Below are 17,928 nucleotides of genomic sequence, written 5' to 3' on the forward strand. Positions count from 1 at the left end.
GCCAAGACCCTATCCACACTTCCAGGGAGGTATCCCACCTATGTACCTGAAAGGCAACACACTGTGTGAAACTCTCAGTCTCTGAAGCAAATATGCACTTCAGTCCCCCTAATGATCGTTTCCTCCAATATAACAACGTCTCTCTGGGGACTGGTTTTAAGGTGGCCCATTGGTGCTCCACATGCATGTCTACCACCTCACCATCTAGCTCTGCATGGACCTGAAATGGTTTGGCACTTCCATTTCTGGGGTTGATGTCCCAGACAGTGTGTACCCTTTGGCTTACACCTTGCAACTGTGACCCACCTATCTCTACTTGTTTGGGCTGGAGTCTCCTCCTGTGCCGCCTTAGGGGTGCACATTATCTCTTTGAAACACACCTGAGTCATTTCTACCAATTCTTTACTACCTCCAGTTCATCTACCCTGGATTTAAGTTGCTGGATCTGCTGGCATCGCTTGCAAATGTAACATCCAAGGTGGACTGACTCTTCTAAATAATCCTCAAAAAAGTCAAACATCCAACAATACTTGCATTGATTGCACTGGCCTCATTTTTAGCATTTGGCTTTGGATTACTGAACAGCTCAACTATTTTTATTACATTTAAATAATTTAACTAACATTTTTAAAATAATAAATTAGTAAATGAAAGAACTACTGCAGTTATTTAACACCTTCTGACTCCTTAAGCTTGTGCAATACTCTCTATTGACTGCCTTTTATATGCCTTTCTTTTAAGTTATTAACTTTACTTTTCCCTGTCTGGTTTCCTAACTTTGTGCCCCTCTTATGTTTTACTTACTTTGAAGCTCTACAATTATACCATTTGTATTCCTTCCTGTTAATGAACCTTTACACTGTCATACTCTTAATTGCACTACCTTTCCTGTCCACTAAGCATTGTTCAATTAAGTAACATTTTTTACACTCTACTTCCTCCTTACTGAGAAAACTTGCTTACTGAATATCTGCCACTAGTTCTTTATTTTTTTGCTTGTCTGTTTCTACTATGGCTTGTGCCTGATGTCTACGTACCACCAAGCCCCTCTCTTAACCACTTTGAAGTCAGCTGTCTACATATACTTAAAATAAACACTTTCTTTGTAAGGAGTGAATGCATATACCCTTGCTTTCTGTTCAGGTGTTATATGGTGCTCAATCCAACTATTCTTTATATGCCTTAACTTCTTCCCACTGAGGAATACATGTTACTTTAAATGTTTGAACACTTGGGCACCGGTTATTTACTTTAAGTTGGGGTTGCGTAGTTGGGGGGAGGGCTCAGAGCTTCTTCCATGCTGGAGGCCATTTTAATACAGAGTTGGAAGGAGAGGTACACTCGCTCAAGTGGTGCAAAGTAGAGAGGTCTGTTGTCTGGACAGTGTAGAGAGAGTGAGACAGTTGAGTGGTAAGAAAGAGAAAGGTGTTGTGTGGCACTGTGGTGGGGAGGTGGGTGAGCCATCCCACCTAATAGACAGGGGTTTACATTTATTTATTGTTTATTTTTACCTTATTTTCTCCCTCTGTAAGTTCTACCCTGCCTATTTTATTAAAAATGTTTTTTAATGATTGGGAAAAAAACATTGTAGGCAAGCAAACATGGACAAAATTATTTAAACACTAGATAAAAGTCAAAATTCTAGACAGGCAGAAATGTTTAAAGTTCTGGAAATATTAAATAAGGCAATTAATAATTTGCTTATTTCTAAAATTTTATTTCTTCCATTGCATGGGTAGCACAAGAGATTGGACACAGTAAAGGGAAAATAGCATTTGCAAGAGAGACCTGGCACAGAGCCTCAGTTCACAGAAGCACTGGTTTACATATGATTCCACAGCACATTGCTTCAAGAATATTACTTTAAATCAGTTCTAAATCAAATATTTGGTTGTATACCATATGGTACATCATAGTTCCAGTTTTCTAGGTTCAGTTCCAGGCCCCACCTTTGCCTCTGTGAGATTTGCTTGCTTTCTGTATGTTTCCATTGGTTTTCTTACAACATCTGAAAGATAAATGTGTAGGTTAGACGAAAGTTCTAAATTTCCCCCATATGACTGAGGATGCATGTGTGTGTTAGTGTTCAAGTGGTGCCACATCTCATTGTGAGTTTAAATTGGATAGATGGGTTAGAAATAGGTGAAAGAATGGGTACTTTATTGCTTAAAATTGGGTGTGACTTGTCATAAATATTGGGTAGGGTGGCTGTACGAAGGACGCTATATAGTGCCCAGCCCGATACAGATTCACACAGGAGGCACGGGTAAAATAAATAAACTGTTTATTATTCTTCAGCTGGAGGGCCCGTCTTCTCTGTAATCCCTCCAGCCACAACACAGTCACAAGCAAAGTACAGTTAAACACCACAAGTCAACACACTCGTCTCCTTTACCACCACTCCTCCCTGGAAACCTCGTCCTCTTCCTCCCAGTTCTGGCCGGGAATCTTTTATAGTTCCTTTTATAGTTCACCCGGAAGTGCTCCTGGTGCTTGATCACAGAGTTCCGACTGCACTTCCGGGTGTGATGAACATGCTGCCCACACGGGCTCAGGAGTTCCAAACACAGCACCCCCTGGCGATGCCTGCGGGACCCAACAGGGCTGCACCCAACTCCAATTCCCATGGAGCCCTGTGGGAAACCGAGGCACTGCTCCAACCCAGTGGGGCGGCCATCTAGCGACCAGGGGGAGGTATTGCACTGTCCAAGGCTGCTCCCCCTGAATATAGTGTTCAGGGGTGTCCCAGCTGGGCATGGACTCTGGCTGCCTGCCACAGGGGCATAAAATTATAGGCTACAACATAATAATTTTATTTCACTGCATTTAATAGCATACCATTTGAAACACATATTGCTTGAGTTCAGAGATCAAAAGATTTTAGCAGCAAAGGACTGTACTAATGATTTTATTTAAACGAAGCATTAAAAACTTTTATGACATTTGAAGATCCTGGTCTTTGATACACGATGGAGCAGAGGTTTTGAATACTTGCTGAAAGGAATTATTGGCTACTTTATATATTTTTGTTATTTTAGACGATTATTGATAAGATTAACACATTCTTTTTAACTTGCAACATATTTGTAATGTTTCCTTTTTCATAAACTAACAATAATAATAATAACCCTCCTACCAGAGAAACACAGGAGGCACAGATGCTGTAAAAAGTGTGACAGCATGACTAACTGTAGACCTTGGATTCAAAGTATAAGCATCTCCAAAATGGGTTTCACTACCATATATGAATTGGCTGATTACACACTTCACGTTTACTCCTGGCTCACTAAAAATTTCTCTATAGTTGGTTTCTTATTTGAAAACTTTTCTGACTTTGTGCATTGAGTGGATGATGATATTGCATTCTTGCATACAACGGCATGGCCACAGTAAACAGGAATAATTGGTATTTCTTTAAAAATGATTATTAGATTAAATGAAAGCTTACATTTATATTGGGGTCTGTTTATTTTCATGACTAGTTTACATTGGAATGTTAATGGGGCAGCTTTGCTAAGATTTGATTTTATTATTACCCTCACCTGTATTCTGGTGGATTAATTATAGGTCTGCCTTTTCAGAGTTATATTTACTTTATAGTACAGCTCAATTCCTATGTTTTCCCCTTATCTGTGACACAGATGATAACATGCATCATTTCTATAGACAATATATTTCCCGTCATGGGGGAAAAATACAAAATAGCACTGCTGCAAAAAAATGAAGCACAATAACAACTAAAGGACTCCATTGTCAAAACAAGAAACCAGAAATAAATAAATAAAATCTGGAAAGCTAATGAAGAACTTTAAGTCCATTTGGTAACGTGTAGAAAAAGCAGGTTGTGACAGATGTGACAAAAGAGAATAGCTCCTTAAATGCTATTTATATTTAAGGAAGCCAGAGAAGAAAACATACTATGAAAAACTGTATGCCAAGCATCTCAAAAAAAAAATCCTTAGAGTAATGCACCCTGAGCTATGTGATGTCTTGAAAGTTTACATCAGTACATCGTCATTTCAAAACATTGACTATGTTTTTGCACCACTGAGTTGTTTCATTGTGCTTGGGGTTGATGGTAGTTGGAGAGATGTTTGTGTCTTAGCTAGCACATATTTTGCCTTTTCTTATCATGCATGCAAATGACATGCCGCACAAGGTGCTTAACACCATGTGGTATTGGACAATGGCACTACTTTAAAAAAAAAAAAAAAAAAAAAAAAAGTAAGGCACTGCTTTGATATATAGTGTAATCAGTTTTTTTTTTTTTTTTTTCAAATTACTTTTCTTGTGTACACAGTTCAATTGCATTCCTATTTGCCTGAAAGCAGTGCTTGAAGTGGAACCTCCAAATTTGTTATCACTTTTATGGTATGTGGCAGTTGGCTTCTCTTTGGAGGCTGGTGTGCGTGCATATTAGCATATGATGTTGAAGGCATGGGCGATTACCATGAAGCATCGAGCACTGCTGGTACTGGCCCACTTCAAGCACTGCCCGCAAGACCAAGAAAACACCACCATGCCACCACTTCCCTTGTCTAGTGTTTATGTAAAATATAACACCTCAAGAATAGGCTCCAGTTGCCCCAAGACCCTACTCATGAAAAGCAGGTTAGGAAAAGAGATAATAAATGGAATATATATTTAATGTTGCTCACAAGTTACATTCACCTGTGGATCAATCAACTACCATGTGAATCACACACACTACCATCACACAAATAAATGGCTTTAAGGGATCCTTTAAAATGGGCAAAACAGTTAAAGTTCCAAAAGAATTCCAACTTGTGTGGCCACAGTGTGCAGTCATTTTAAGGATAGATAGCTATCTAAAAGAGAGCTGTAAAGAGTGAGGAATTGTGGGCATTTGTAGTCTTTGAGCACCGCAATAACACAAACCTTTACACTTCCCATTCAGACTTTGTGCATTATGCACTGATCAGGCTGCCTTCACTCAGCTACTGTGCACTACTGCTAAACTAGCAAAAGTCAGGAATCCCAAGTGCATCCTGCTGTAGATATGAGTACCTGACAGCTTTCTTGTGAGGCACACAAAATTAAGAAAAAAAAGTGACAGCGTCAGTTTGCTGTTTTGAGAAAATTTCTGCAAATGTTTGGATCCATTGACAATATGCTCAGCCAATCGACAATGGATGATAACATCAACCATTAGCTCATCCCTATGAGACCAATCTCTACTCTACAAAACAGAGGTTTTAGCAAAAAAAAATAGAGAAGAAACTTTCTATAATATCACAAGATAACACTGAATGTGTTAAAGGTAAACATGTTCTGTCATCATCTTAATTTATTATAATATATACTGTTGCTGCATTTGAGTTTCCAGAGGTTCTACTATTTTTATGATATTCCAGGTCGGATGTCTGTATTCAAAGAAATAATATAAATTTTGAAAATTTCACTTTATAATGCTAAATTGGACAGGTTTTTTCATTATAATGAATGCCTGCTTTTCCTATTGCTGTCAACTCCCTGCTTTAGAGATTAAGAACGTTGTAAGAGAAGGACTTCAACAAAACATATCACTTTAGACTGATGACGTGGTCCTCTACATTACTGATTCTTATTCACCATATGTATTAGATCTTAGATTTAGGATTGTTGTGTTCAGGATTACTTATATAAGCATATGGTTTCCAGTGATCATTCTTGTCCATCAGCATGAACGGGTGGTTTTCCTCATGTGTTTTTTACAACCTGTGAAATATATCTGATTTATGGTTACAAAAAAAGATTTAAATTCAATTTTTTAATTTAATGAAAAGTAGCAAATTTAGATGTTAATAGATAACAATAGTGCTAGCATTTTGAATGGTTGCTCATTGACTTTTACTGGCTACTATACAGTAAATGTTTCTAGTATTAACAGTGCATACAAATGTAACACACGTTAGGAGAGCAACGTGATTTAGAGAAAGTTTTCTTAACATGTGTTACACTTGTCAATGAGCAACCATTCACCCATTTACACACATTCAGAATGCTAGCACTATAAAAATCGCCAGACTTAGTGTTAGTAAATGAAATCACCAAATGTTAGCTGTTTCACAGTAAGTAACAACAATAATGTTCATAAAAGAACTGCCACATCAATGAAGCAATGAAGTTTGCAAAGCTTGTATTTTTACCTGAAAGATGCGACTCAGTTTTTCTGCAGTCATGTCCTTGTCCCGGAGTGTCACTCTTTCACTGTTCCGAAAAAACAACGTAATGGTCCATACTGTGCTGATGCCATGCAGTGTAACTCAAGGCCGTAGGCTGATGTGTTGCAAGGAGGACTGTTCGTACGTGTCGCCAAAAATCGTGCAGAAGAAGAAATACCTCCGGTTTCTGACAACGAAAATGCGTCTGTTTTGTTGTTTTTGAGCTATTACTCTTTCATTATTTGAATCACAAATAAATCCAGAAAAGTATGTGTAATTTTAAGTTTATGACTGCTATTTGTTACCACAGAATTAAAAAATACCTTATTTTCCCTTATTTTATTCTTTAATCAAAAATCAAAATCTGAAAATTCCTTTCATTTTCGTTTTTTCATTTTTGCTTCTAAAATGAAATTTCAAATACCAAAAACTACACGGACCATTTACAATAGCGTTTTTCTTTTACTATGCATGTTGCTTAGTCGGACTTCTGGCATTCCTTGCCTTGAACAATCCTCTTCAAATCTGGCTTGTATTCCGTTGTTGCCACTCGAAGCAATTCTTTCACATGGGTGTCAGTCAGAACAGATTGATGCTTTGATTTCACGTGTTTCAGGGTAGAAAACACAGACTCGCAGAGGTATGTTGACCCAAACATTGACAGTATCTTAAGCGCAGCCCGTTTGACATTGGGGTATTTTTCCATTGGCACACTTTTCCAGAACTCAATGGTCCCTTCCCTTAAAGCAGGTTTCAGTTGGTCCTCCTCACAAAGATCTATCATCTCCAACTCAGCCACAGCCTCATCTGTGACTAGCAGGGCTTTCAAACAGTCAGTCTCCGCATTAAATGGGTCGACGAGGAACGTAATCTGTGGCCTTTTCAGTGTAGATCATGGAATCTGGTCACAAAGCTTTCGTGCAGGTTTTCAACCAGTGTTGCATATCTGGCTCTTTGCTTATTCAGGGCGGCGCTGGTGACTTGCCCGCTGGCTTTTAGAAGAGTGGGAAAATGCGTTAAATCTCCCTTTTGAATATGTGCCTTGAACAGCTTCAGTTTGTTGACAAACGCAAACACACTTTGCACCAGGTCATGCAGCATTTTTAACTTACCCTGCAGGGTCAGGTTCAGCCTGTCCAAGTGACACAGCATGTCGACCAAAAAGGCCAGATCCGTAATCCACTTGAGGTCAGAGAGCTCAGGATAGTCCTTGTCCTTCTCTTCCATTAACAGTTTCATGGCATCCAAAAGCTCAAAGAAGCAAGAGAGTACTTGGCCTTTTGACAGCCACCTCACAGTGCAGTGCAGTGGCAGGTCACCTGGAAGCCCTTGGTCCAGCTCAGCGATGAGATTCTTGAAATGCCTGTAGTTAAGCGCATGTGTGCGGATGTAGTTGACGATTTCCATCACAGGCTTCATGACGTTGTCTAAATCCAATGATTTAGATACGAGTTGCTCCCTGTGGATGATGCAGTGGAAATTCCAAAACTCAGGAAATGTTTGGTCAGCTTTGCACAGCCCCACAAGCCCGTTCATAGATCCGATCATGGCTGGTGCTCCATCCGTGGCTATTGCAGTTAGTTTCGGTATGGGCAGATTTGCTTTCGCAAATACAGCCATCATTGTTTCTTTCACATCTATGCCACGGGTTCTGTCTTTTAATGGCACAATATCAAGGAGTTCTTCTTTGATCACACAATCGTTTGACACAGACCGTGCAAATATTGCCAACTGAGGCTTGTCTTGTATGTCACAACTCTCATCCAATGCAACACTAAAATACTCACATGCTTGAAGGTCAGAGTGCAACTGTGATTCAATAGCCGTGTTAATGTCTGATATTCTGTGTTCAACAGTGTGGCGGGACAGTTGGACGTCTGATACCATGCGTTTTAGTTTGTTGTTTTCAGAAGACAAGATTTCAACAACGTCACTGACGCATTTTTTAAAGAACTCCCTTTTTAGCCCGTGCAATGTTCCAAGCCAGTTTTTACGATGCGAGCGTTACGGTTTCTGAGTGCTTCGTAAATTTTCGGAAAAACTATCTGCTTTTGTGCCTGAGTTTTCAAAGTGACCAACTCGTGCTTACGAAGTTCAGTCCCTTTTGGAAATTCCTGGTCGATGTTAGCATGGAGTGAGCTGAAGTGGCGCTGAAGATTTGAAGCTTTGAAATGCGCTAATGACGCCTGACATATAAGGCAGAATGGTTTGCCATTACGTTCAACAAAAAAATATAAACTCTCCCACTCTGTTAAAAACATCCTGTGTTCATGTTCATATTTTCGTTTTGCTGTGCATTTTTTCCCTGCCATTTTGAGAGCGAACTTGACACAAATTGTTTACTTAAATGATCTTGCCCCTACTAGGAAACTTTGCGGTATTTTCATCTCACGCACATGCGCATTTGACGAAAATACCGTATTGAACTCAAGCGAAGGGAACACGAACATTAAAAAAAAAAAACACAAACTTCGATATGAACGTAAGAGCCGCATGAAACCAGGCAAAGAGCCGCATGCGGCTCGGAAGCCGCGGGTTGGCCACTCCTATCCTAGCCTTATAATGGCATCTTGTAACAAATGTTTTTTAGCAGCCCAGGTGTTGCATGCAGTGATACGAGCAGTGATGACGTAGTGAATCTGTCTACAGGCAATGAAATTGAAAGTGATTCTGATGAATCTGAAGGTGACGTTCATGTCAATTACATATGTGCAGTGTGCTTTTCAAAAGCTGATTAGTCTGGAAAAAAAAATCTACAAGGAATCACACTGCTATTGTCCCGGCTATGACGTTGGATTGTGTATTTCACCATGCTTCAAGATATACCACATAAATGACACATTTTGGCAGTATATATGGTATTAGCATTATTTTATTATTATTATTCATTACTATTATTATTTGTATCATTATTATACTTTCTACACTTCTGATTTTGTACTTTTAGTGTTTTACATGTTTTACAGAAGTAAGATCAGATTTAAACAAAAATGTAACGCTAAGGAGGTTAAATCTATCAATGGCGCCGCTGTCTTGGAGAACTTGATAAAAACCAGTGATAGTACCTGACCAACCAAAGAAAGGCTTCGACCTGCGGCTTTGTTTTTGAACGGGGCCATTTCAATAAGGTGTCTACATTGGAACACCGTGGTTTCCTAGGATAGATTTGAAGTCTGGCTTTTCCATGTGCCTGGAGTTTAGCCCCAACCTGTTGTAAGTATTTCTTCCATGTGTTGGAATAGATGACTATGTCATCCATGTAGGCGGCACTATAGGAATTGTGGGGCCATAGCACTTTATTCACCAAACGTTGGAAGGTGGCAGGTGCCCCGTGTAATTCAAATAGAAGAACACTATATTGCCATTGTCCACTTGGGGTTCTAAACGCTGTCTTGGCCTTTGCAGACTCTGTTAAAGGAACCAGCCAGTAACCCTTCAACATGTCAAGAATGGTCAAGTATTTCTCCTTTCCAAGTTGCTCGAGGAGGTCATCCAGTCGTCGCTTTGGGTAAGCGTCGAATTGGGAGACTTGATAAAGTTGACAGAAGTCATTACAGAACCTCCAACTTCAGTCAGGCATAGGGACCAATACGATTGGGCTTGGACCAGGGACTATGACTTTTGTCAATTACACCCTGTTCCAGCATATGTTTGACCTCAAGCTTCACTTCATCATGTTTTGCCTCCAGGAGGCGATAAGGCTGCTCCTGGACAATTACCCCAGGTTTGTAATAATAAAATGCTCAATCAGTGAGATCTGACCTGCTTTCTTGCTCACTCCCTCAGGGACGGACAGGATGATTGCTCTGAGTTTCTGCTCCTGTTGGGGTGTCAGATTAGGACTGAATTTAAGGTTGTTTTTACAGGTTAAAAGAGAACGGGGCTGGCCAGAGTAAGGATTGGGATACCTGCCCCTCCATGGCTTCAGCAGGTTGACATGATAAATCCATTTGCTCAGTCGATGATTTGATTGTTTAACCAGATAATTGAGCCCTTGTCACTCAGTGGGATAGCCTCAAGATACTGGGTAGCATAATCTACAAGGAAGAGAGTATATTTATGTCCTTGGGCTGAAGAATCAAGGGATCCTACGATATCAACCCCTATGCATTCTAATGGGATGTCACAGGGGATGGGGAATCCTTTTTAGGGATCTAATGTTACTGACATTCTGGACAGGAAGTGCAGAAATGTCGGACCTCTTCATGGATTCACTGCCATTAAAATTGGAGCTTAATTCCTTCTACCGTTTTGGTATGTGCCAGTTCACAGACAGTCCACTGTACCAACAACAGTGACCTTGTCTACCCGATATAATAAATCATTATTAATAACAAAGTGGGATCCTGATGGCATAGCATTAAGGTGGGTTGACCATTCTCTGAAACTACTGAATGTTTGGCAAACTTAAGGGAATCATCGTTCCACTGTTCCCATTTAAAGGATGCCTGGGTTTGCCTAAACTGAAACTGTAGTGTGGTAAGTGGGTCTGTACTAACCTCAGTGGGTGAAGCCTCAGACCGTGACGTCGATGGCCCGGGCTCTGTAGATTGAGTACATTAGGTCACATTGAGTAGACACATGACTGCTTGTTGCCGGCGGCGTACACAGTGTGCAAACGGTTTGGGGATGATTATCTCCGTTATGTTCAAAGACTTAACAGGAGGGTTTTGTGTCATACCTCTTTTAATCTTAGACTAGTCTCTGCCGAGTATGATGGGAATGGGTGGATTTTGCAGCACTGCTACCTGAACGGTCCTTATGGTGTCTTCACAGCCGATCACATAGGTGGCATACCGATACCATCAAGTTTCGCCATAAATACAGATCAGGAATACTGCTTTTTCCCTTAAGGTACTGTTGTAGTAAGACATAATGGCGAGTGACAATAGAATTGTTGCTGCTGGTGTCAATGGGTGCAATAATCCTATGGCCACTCGCCACCACCACTTATGTCCAGTGATAATGATGATATGACCCTGTCTGGATTAGCGCATGGACCTTTCTACATGCTCGGATGTGGCTGTCTCTCTATGTCTCTCTACCATGTCAATCAAGTCAAGGCAAGTAGGCTTGCCTGCGGACTGGCTGGACAAGGAAGTTGGAGAGAGCATTTCCCAGTAGGTCACAGGCAACTTGCTGTATGACTTGTTTGGAGATGTTGATGTCTGGCCTTAGCCAGTGCTCTGCTTTTCCCCATAGATCATATGCCTGAGGTCTTGTTGGCCACTGTGGATCTAGCTTTCATTCATGGCAGAGCCTTGCCTGCTGGTCCACAGAAATGCCATACCTCTTTAATATCTCAGCTTTGAATGTGTTATAGTTGGTGGCATCTTCAGTCTCAAGGTCCTTTGTGCTTCGCCCTTCAGGAATGGCGCAAATATATTAGCCCACTCAACACACTCCCAATGGTGTCTTATAACCATATTTTCAAAAACTCAAGAGATACGACTCTATGTTGTCGTTTTCTTGTAATGGCATCAGTACCTGGGAGGGAGCCCTTGACTGATTCTGTTGGAGGGTGACGCATGGTTAAGCCCATACTTCCACCTCAGCGAGCTGGGTTCGGGTTTTGTCCAAAAGGACCTTACGTCCTTGTATCTCTGTGGCCATGTTGTGTAGCAAAGAAGTCAGGTCTTGTTCTTCACTCATTATCAAGCAATAAATCTGCCAACTACAGCAATGTAATAAGGATGAAAAAGAGTCACAAAAAGGTTTGGGGATGGCCACCCCATAGTGAAAAAAATAAACATGTCTTTACAGACAGGAGTCCAAAACTGAACTGACTAACATGTTGAAAGCTTCTGTATAAATATGGCTCAATGGAGGAAGAGGTGGAGTCAGGGAGACGGGAACAGGAACTGAAGTGGCAGAAAGAAGGGTTCTGGGATATGACATCTTCAGAGGAAGCTGGAAGTGATGTCATCAGGGACTGGCCTGGTGTTGATGTCATTGACAGATGACAGTGCCTTCCCCTAGTCTGGCTAAGAAATAACACTATTTGAGCCAGTAAACTGTCTTCTACAGTGGGTACGGAAAGTATTCAGACCCCCTTCAATTTTTCACTCTTTGTTATATTGCAGCCATTTGCTAAAATCATTTAAATTAATTTTTTTCCACATTAATGTACACACAGCACCCCCCCATATTGACAGACAAAAAAAGAATTTTTGAAATTGTTGCAGATTTATTAAAAAAGAAAAACTGAAATATCACATGGTCCTAAGTATTCAGACCCTTTGCTGTGACACTCATATATTTAACTCAGGTGCTTTCCATTTCTTCTGATCATCCTTGAGATCACCTTCATTTGAGTCCAGCTGTGTTTGATTCTACTGATTGGACTTGATTAGGAAAGCCACACACCTGTCTATATAAGACCTTACAGCTCACAATGATGTCAGAGCAAATGAGAATCATGAGGTCAAAGGAACTGCCTGAAGAGCTCAGAGACAGAATTGTGGCAAGGCACAGATCTGGCCAAGGTTACAAAAAAAATTCTGCTGCACTTAAGGTTCCCAAGAGCACAGTGGCCTCCATAATCCTTAAATGGAAGACGTTTGGGACGACCAGAACCCTTCCTAGAGCTGGCCGTCCGGCCAAGCTGAGCTACCGGGGGAGAAGAGCCTTGGTGAGAGAGGTAATGAAGAACCCAAAGATCACTTTGGCTGAGCTCCAGAGATGCAGTCAGGAGATGGCAGAAAGTTGTAGAAAGTCAACCATCACTGCAGCCCTCCACCAGTCAGGGCTTTATGGCAGAGTGGCCTGTCGGAAGCCTCTCCTCAGTGCAAGACACATGACAGCCCGCATGGAGTTTGCTAAAAGACACCTGAAGGACTCTGAGATGGTGAGAAATAAGATTCTCTGGTCTGATGAGACCAAGATAGAACTTTTTGGCCTTAATTCTAAGCGGTATGTGTGGAGACAACCAGGCACTGCTCATCACTTGTCCAATACAGTCCCCACAGTGAAGCATGGCGGTGGCAGCATCATGCTGTGGGGGTGTTTTTCAGCTGCAGGGACAGGACGACTGGTTGCAATCGAGGGAAAGATGAATGCGGCCAAGTACAGGGATATCCTGGACAAAAACCTTCTCCAGAGTGCTAAGGACCTCAGACTGGGCCGAAGGTTTACCTTCCAACAAGACAATGACCCTAAGCACACAGCTAAAATAACAAAGGAGTGGCTTCACACTCAACCAAGACAGTCCTACAACATCCAGAGCCTTGAGGAACTCCGGGCGTATCTCATCCACCCCCGAGGCCCTGCCACCAAGGAGTTTTTTGACCACCTCGGTGACCTCAGTCCCAGAGATGGGGGAGCCCACCTCTAAGTCCCCAGGCTCTGCTTCCTCATTGGAAGGCATGTTAATGGGATTGAGGAGGTCTTCGAAGTACTCCCCCCCACCGACCCACAACGTCCTGAGTCGAGGTCAGCAGTGCACCATCCCCACCATATACAGTGTTGACACTGCACTGCTTCCCCTTCCTGAGACGCCGGATGGTGGACCAGAATCTCCTCGAAGCCGTCCGAAAGTCGTTCTCCATGGCCTCCCCAAACTCCTCCCACGCCCGAGTTTTTGCCTCAGCAACCACCAAAGCCGCATTCTGCTTGGCCTGCCGGTACCTATCAGCTGCCTCCAGGGTCCCACAGGACAAAAGGGTCCTGTAGGACTCCTTCTTCAGCTTGACGGCATCCTTCACCGCCGGTGTCCACCAACGGGTTCGGGGATTGCCACCACGACAGGCACCGACCACCTTACGGCCACAGCTCCGGTCAGCTGCCTCAACAATAGAGGCACGGAACATGGCCCATTCGGACTCAATGTCCCCCACCTCCCTCGGGATGTGGTCGAAGTTCTGCCGGAGGTGGGAGTTGAAGCTACTTCTGACAGGGGGCTCTGCCAGACGTTCTCAGTAGACCCTCACAACACGTTTGGGCCTACCACGCCTGACCGGCATCCTCCCCCACCATCGAAGCCAACTCACCACCAGGTGGTGATCAGTTGACAGCTCCGCCCCTCTCTTCACCCGAGTGTCCAAGACATGTGGCCGCAAGTCCGACGACACGACCACAGTCGATCATCGAACTGAGGCCTAGGGTGTCCTGGTGCCAAGTGCACATATGAACACCCCTATGCTTGAACATGGTGTTCGTTATGGACAATCCGTGACGAGCACAGAAGTCCAATAACAAAACACCGCTCGGGTTCAGATCGGGGGGGCCATTCCTCCCAATCACGCCCTTCCAGGTTTCACTGTCATTGCCCACGTGAGCATTGAAGTCTCCCAGCAGAACGAGGGAGTCCCCAGAAGGTATACTCTCTAGCACCCCCTCCAGGGACTCCAAAAAGGGTGGGTACTCCGAACTGCTGTTTGGTGCATACGCACAAACAACAGTTAGGACCCGGCCCCCCACCTGAAGGCGAAGGGAGGCTACCCTCTCGTCTACTGGGGTAAACCCCAATGTACAGGCTCCAAGTCGGGGGGCAATAAGTATACCCACACCCGCTCGGCGCCTCTCACCGGGGGCAACTCCAGAGTGGTAGAGAGTCCAGCCCCTCTCAAGGAGATTGGTTCCAGAGTCCAAGCTGTGCGTCGAGGTGAGTCCGACTATATCTAGCCGGAACCTCTCAACCTCACGCACTAGCTCAGGCTCCTTCCCCTTCAGAGAGGTGACATTCCACGTCCCACGAGCCAGCTTCTGTAGCCGAGGATCGGACCGCCAAGGTCCCCGCCTTCGGCCACCACCCAACTCACACTGCACCCGACCTCCTTGGCCCCTCCAATAGGTGGTGAGCCCATGGGAAAGGGGACCCACGTTGCCTCTTCGGGCTGTGCCCGGCCGAGCCCCATGGGTGCAGGCCCTGCCACCAGGCGCTCGCCATCGAGCCCCACCTCCAGGCCTGGCTCCAGAGTGGGGCCCCGGTGACCCACGTCCGGGCAAGGGAAAACGCCGTCCAAAATTGTTTTTCATCATAGGAGGTTTTGTTTAACCGCTCTTTGTCTCATCCCTCACCTAGGACCAGTTTGCCTTGGGTGGCCCTACCAGGGGCATAAAGCCCCGGACAACAGAGCTTCTAGGGTTTTAAATTATATATACTGACATCATAATACATCATAAAATGTTTTAACATCATAAAATGTTTTTTTGTTTGACTTTCATTGCTTTCAGAGGTGAACCGACATTTGAACCATTGAATTAAATGCAGTAGTAAAGACTTAATGTGCAGAAATTAATTAGCTACTGATTCAGATACTAGTTGTATTGCACTTAATCCAACAGGGCAGAACTTTACGGCTTAGATTGTCTATCATTGCTCTAAAACAGATGTGAAGTCATATTGCATAAACACTGATATAGTTAATAAGAATTTGACAAATGCCTTAACTTTCATAATATAGCAGTTTTTTTTTTTCTTGTTAGGTTCAAGATATTTGCTTCAGCCATGACAGTCGCTGGGTGGTAATTAGTACTTTACGAGGAACTTCACATGTTTTTCCTATTAATCCTTATGGTGGTCAGCCATGTGTGCGAACACACATGTCTCCCAGAGTTGTGAATCGGATGAGTCGTTTCCAGAAAAGTGCTGGCTTAGAAGAAATAGAACAGGAACTGACATCCAAGCAAGGAGAACGTTGTAGTCCAGTCCCTGCTTTATCAAGCAGCCCATCAGGATCTCCACTTCATGGTAAGAGCAGCATCAGAATTGTGATTCAAAAAATGAATGTATGTTAGATGACAGACAAAAACCCTGAAAATTATTTTTCCCACAGTTAGTGAATAATAGAAACAAAACAAATCTCTCTGTTTGAAAGTTAGTGTTAATGGTACAAAATACGTTTTATAAATTGGATCAAAAATGAAGAAAAAAAAGTTAAACATTTCTTGCTGATTTTTTTTTAGCATATTGCTTCCCTTTTGCCACTAGATTATGAACAATTAAATGGTATGTCATTTTCTCCACTTACTACAACATATATTGTAAAAATTTTACAAATAAAACATTTTTTTTTAGTCATTGTCTTAAACCAGTTTTCCATTTTTCTCCCCTCACACATGACATCACATTTTCACCTATTGTCAAAGTTTTAAAGTTAAGGAAGATCTGTGAATAGGATAGATGTGTGTATATATGTTTGGAAAGGGTACAAATAATAGGCAATTGCTAACCGTTTCTCACTAATATAAAGTGAAAAATAAAGTGACTTTCTTAGATGATAGACAATTTTTATCAATTTCTCCTATCTTTTAAGTATCTTTCTTAAAGCTAATATGACAGAAAGAAGAAAACAAAACACTTTTTTATAAATTCACTGCTGTGGTTTTAATGATTATTTTTTCAGAGTAACTCATTAATTACAGATATCTTAATTTTGATTAATTTTGAGTAAACAATAAAAAATGTAGATAGGAGGACCTGAGTTTGATTTCAAGGCCTGTTAAATTGCACATTTTTTGGTGCATATTTTGGTTTCTCCAGGAATTTCAAAGATGTACATGTTAGGTTAATTGACAACTTTTGTAGCCCCATTGTGAGTGAACTAGCAATCCCTCCAGATTTGATTCTTGATTGTACCCACTGTTGCTGAATGAGCTCTGAATTCCTATGTCTTTCTAATAGGAAAAGTAATGTCAAAAATTGGATGGAAGTGTATAGATATGTAAATGTCAAGCTACATTAGAGAACATGCGGATAGTTATCATTTTTCCAAGGGACCTTTATATTCACCTAATTTCAGGCAATACATTAACAATTTAAAAATATATCATTTTAAATTTTAAGTGGCATTTTCAGATCTACTAACACAAGGTGTGAATTTCAGACAGATGCTGCATTTTTCTTTACAGTAGATGGTGAAGAACTAGTTGACTTGCAGTGTAATTTGAGACACTACATAGCACCTTAGAAACCTTCAAATCATGTCTTGCTTTTATTCTGTAGACACAATTTTAAACTGAATGGACTGTTCTCATCAAATTTTTATGGTGATACCCAAATTTAATTAGAACCATCTTTTACTGTATTATATGCATTATTACCAGTTATTGCATATTCTATAACCATATTCTAAAGACATAGGCTCCTTTTTCAGGTTTCATTTCATTCCTTCTACACCTTATTGTTTTCTTTCCCTGGTATGGCATTCATGGTGCTAGAGTTTCCCCTGTCATAAACCTAAATGTATGTATCTGGAGCTTCAAAGGAATAGTATCAGTTGTTTGTTTTTCACAATTAAAAATAAAATAGACCCTTTAATATGTTTTTTAATTGAGGTGGAATGTCTGCATGAATAGTGATTTATAGTGTCTTCCTCACAAAATTCTTTTTAAAACATTATAGGGAAATTTCACGCCCCTGAGCAATGTGTTTTTTGACTGTTTAATTTACAACTTCCATATAGTGAATGTCCTTAATTAGAAAGACAAACTGGTTGGTTTTTTTTGCACCATACCATTCAATTCTTCAAACCTTAACTGCTAATCTTAAACATATATTTGTTTTTCTTTGAAGCAGAACACTGATTACATCTTTAGATAGTTTGGTCACCAGTGCTTGGTATAATATTGTTTCTGCAGCTTTCCTCACATCATGATTTAGTGCTTTTTGTTTAGGGCTAAAATTTTATACATCTATCTAATTGTGGAATAGTTTATTTTTGTATTTGGTAAATGCTTTTTTGAAATATTTTTTCTGGTGCCACAATGCCATAGTAATTTGCACTGCTGCCTAACACTATTTGCATTGAATTTACATGTTCTT

The 17,928-nt window shown here is 41.5% G+C and overlaps 1 protein-coding gene across 3 annotated transcripts in view; it reads left to right on the top strand.

The window, feature by feature from the left end:
- bcas3 (BCAS3 microtubule associated cell migration factor) overlaps window positions 1-17,928 on the top strand; it is an 830,699-nt gene that overhangs the window by 343,804 nt on the left and 468,967 nt on the right. For all 3 annotated transcript variants that reach the window (XM_028807048.2, XM_028807050.2, XM_028807049.2), the window contains exon 15: window positions 15,591-15,855. In XM_028807048.2, coding sequence (XP_028662881.1) covers window positions 15,591-15,855 — 265 coding nt within the window. The remainder of the gene's footprint in view (window positions 1-15,590; window positions 15,856-17,928) is intronic.

The sequence above is a fragment of the Erpetoichthys calabaricus genome, chromosome 8 (genome assembly GCF_900747795.2).
Source record: "Erpetoichthys calabaricus chromosome 8, fErpCal1.3, whole genome shotgun sequence".
NCBI lineage: Eukaryota > Metazoa > Chordata > Cladistia > Polypteriformes > Polypteridae > Erpetoichthys > Erpetoichthys calabaricus.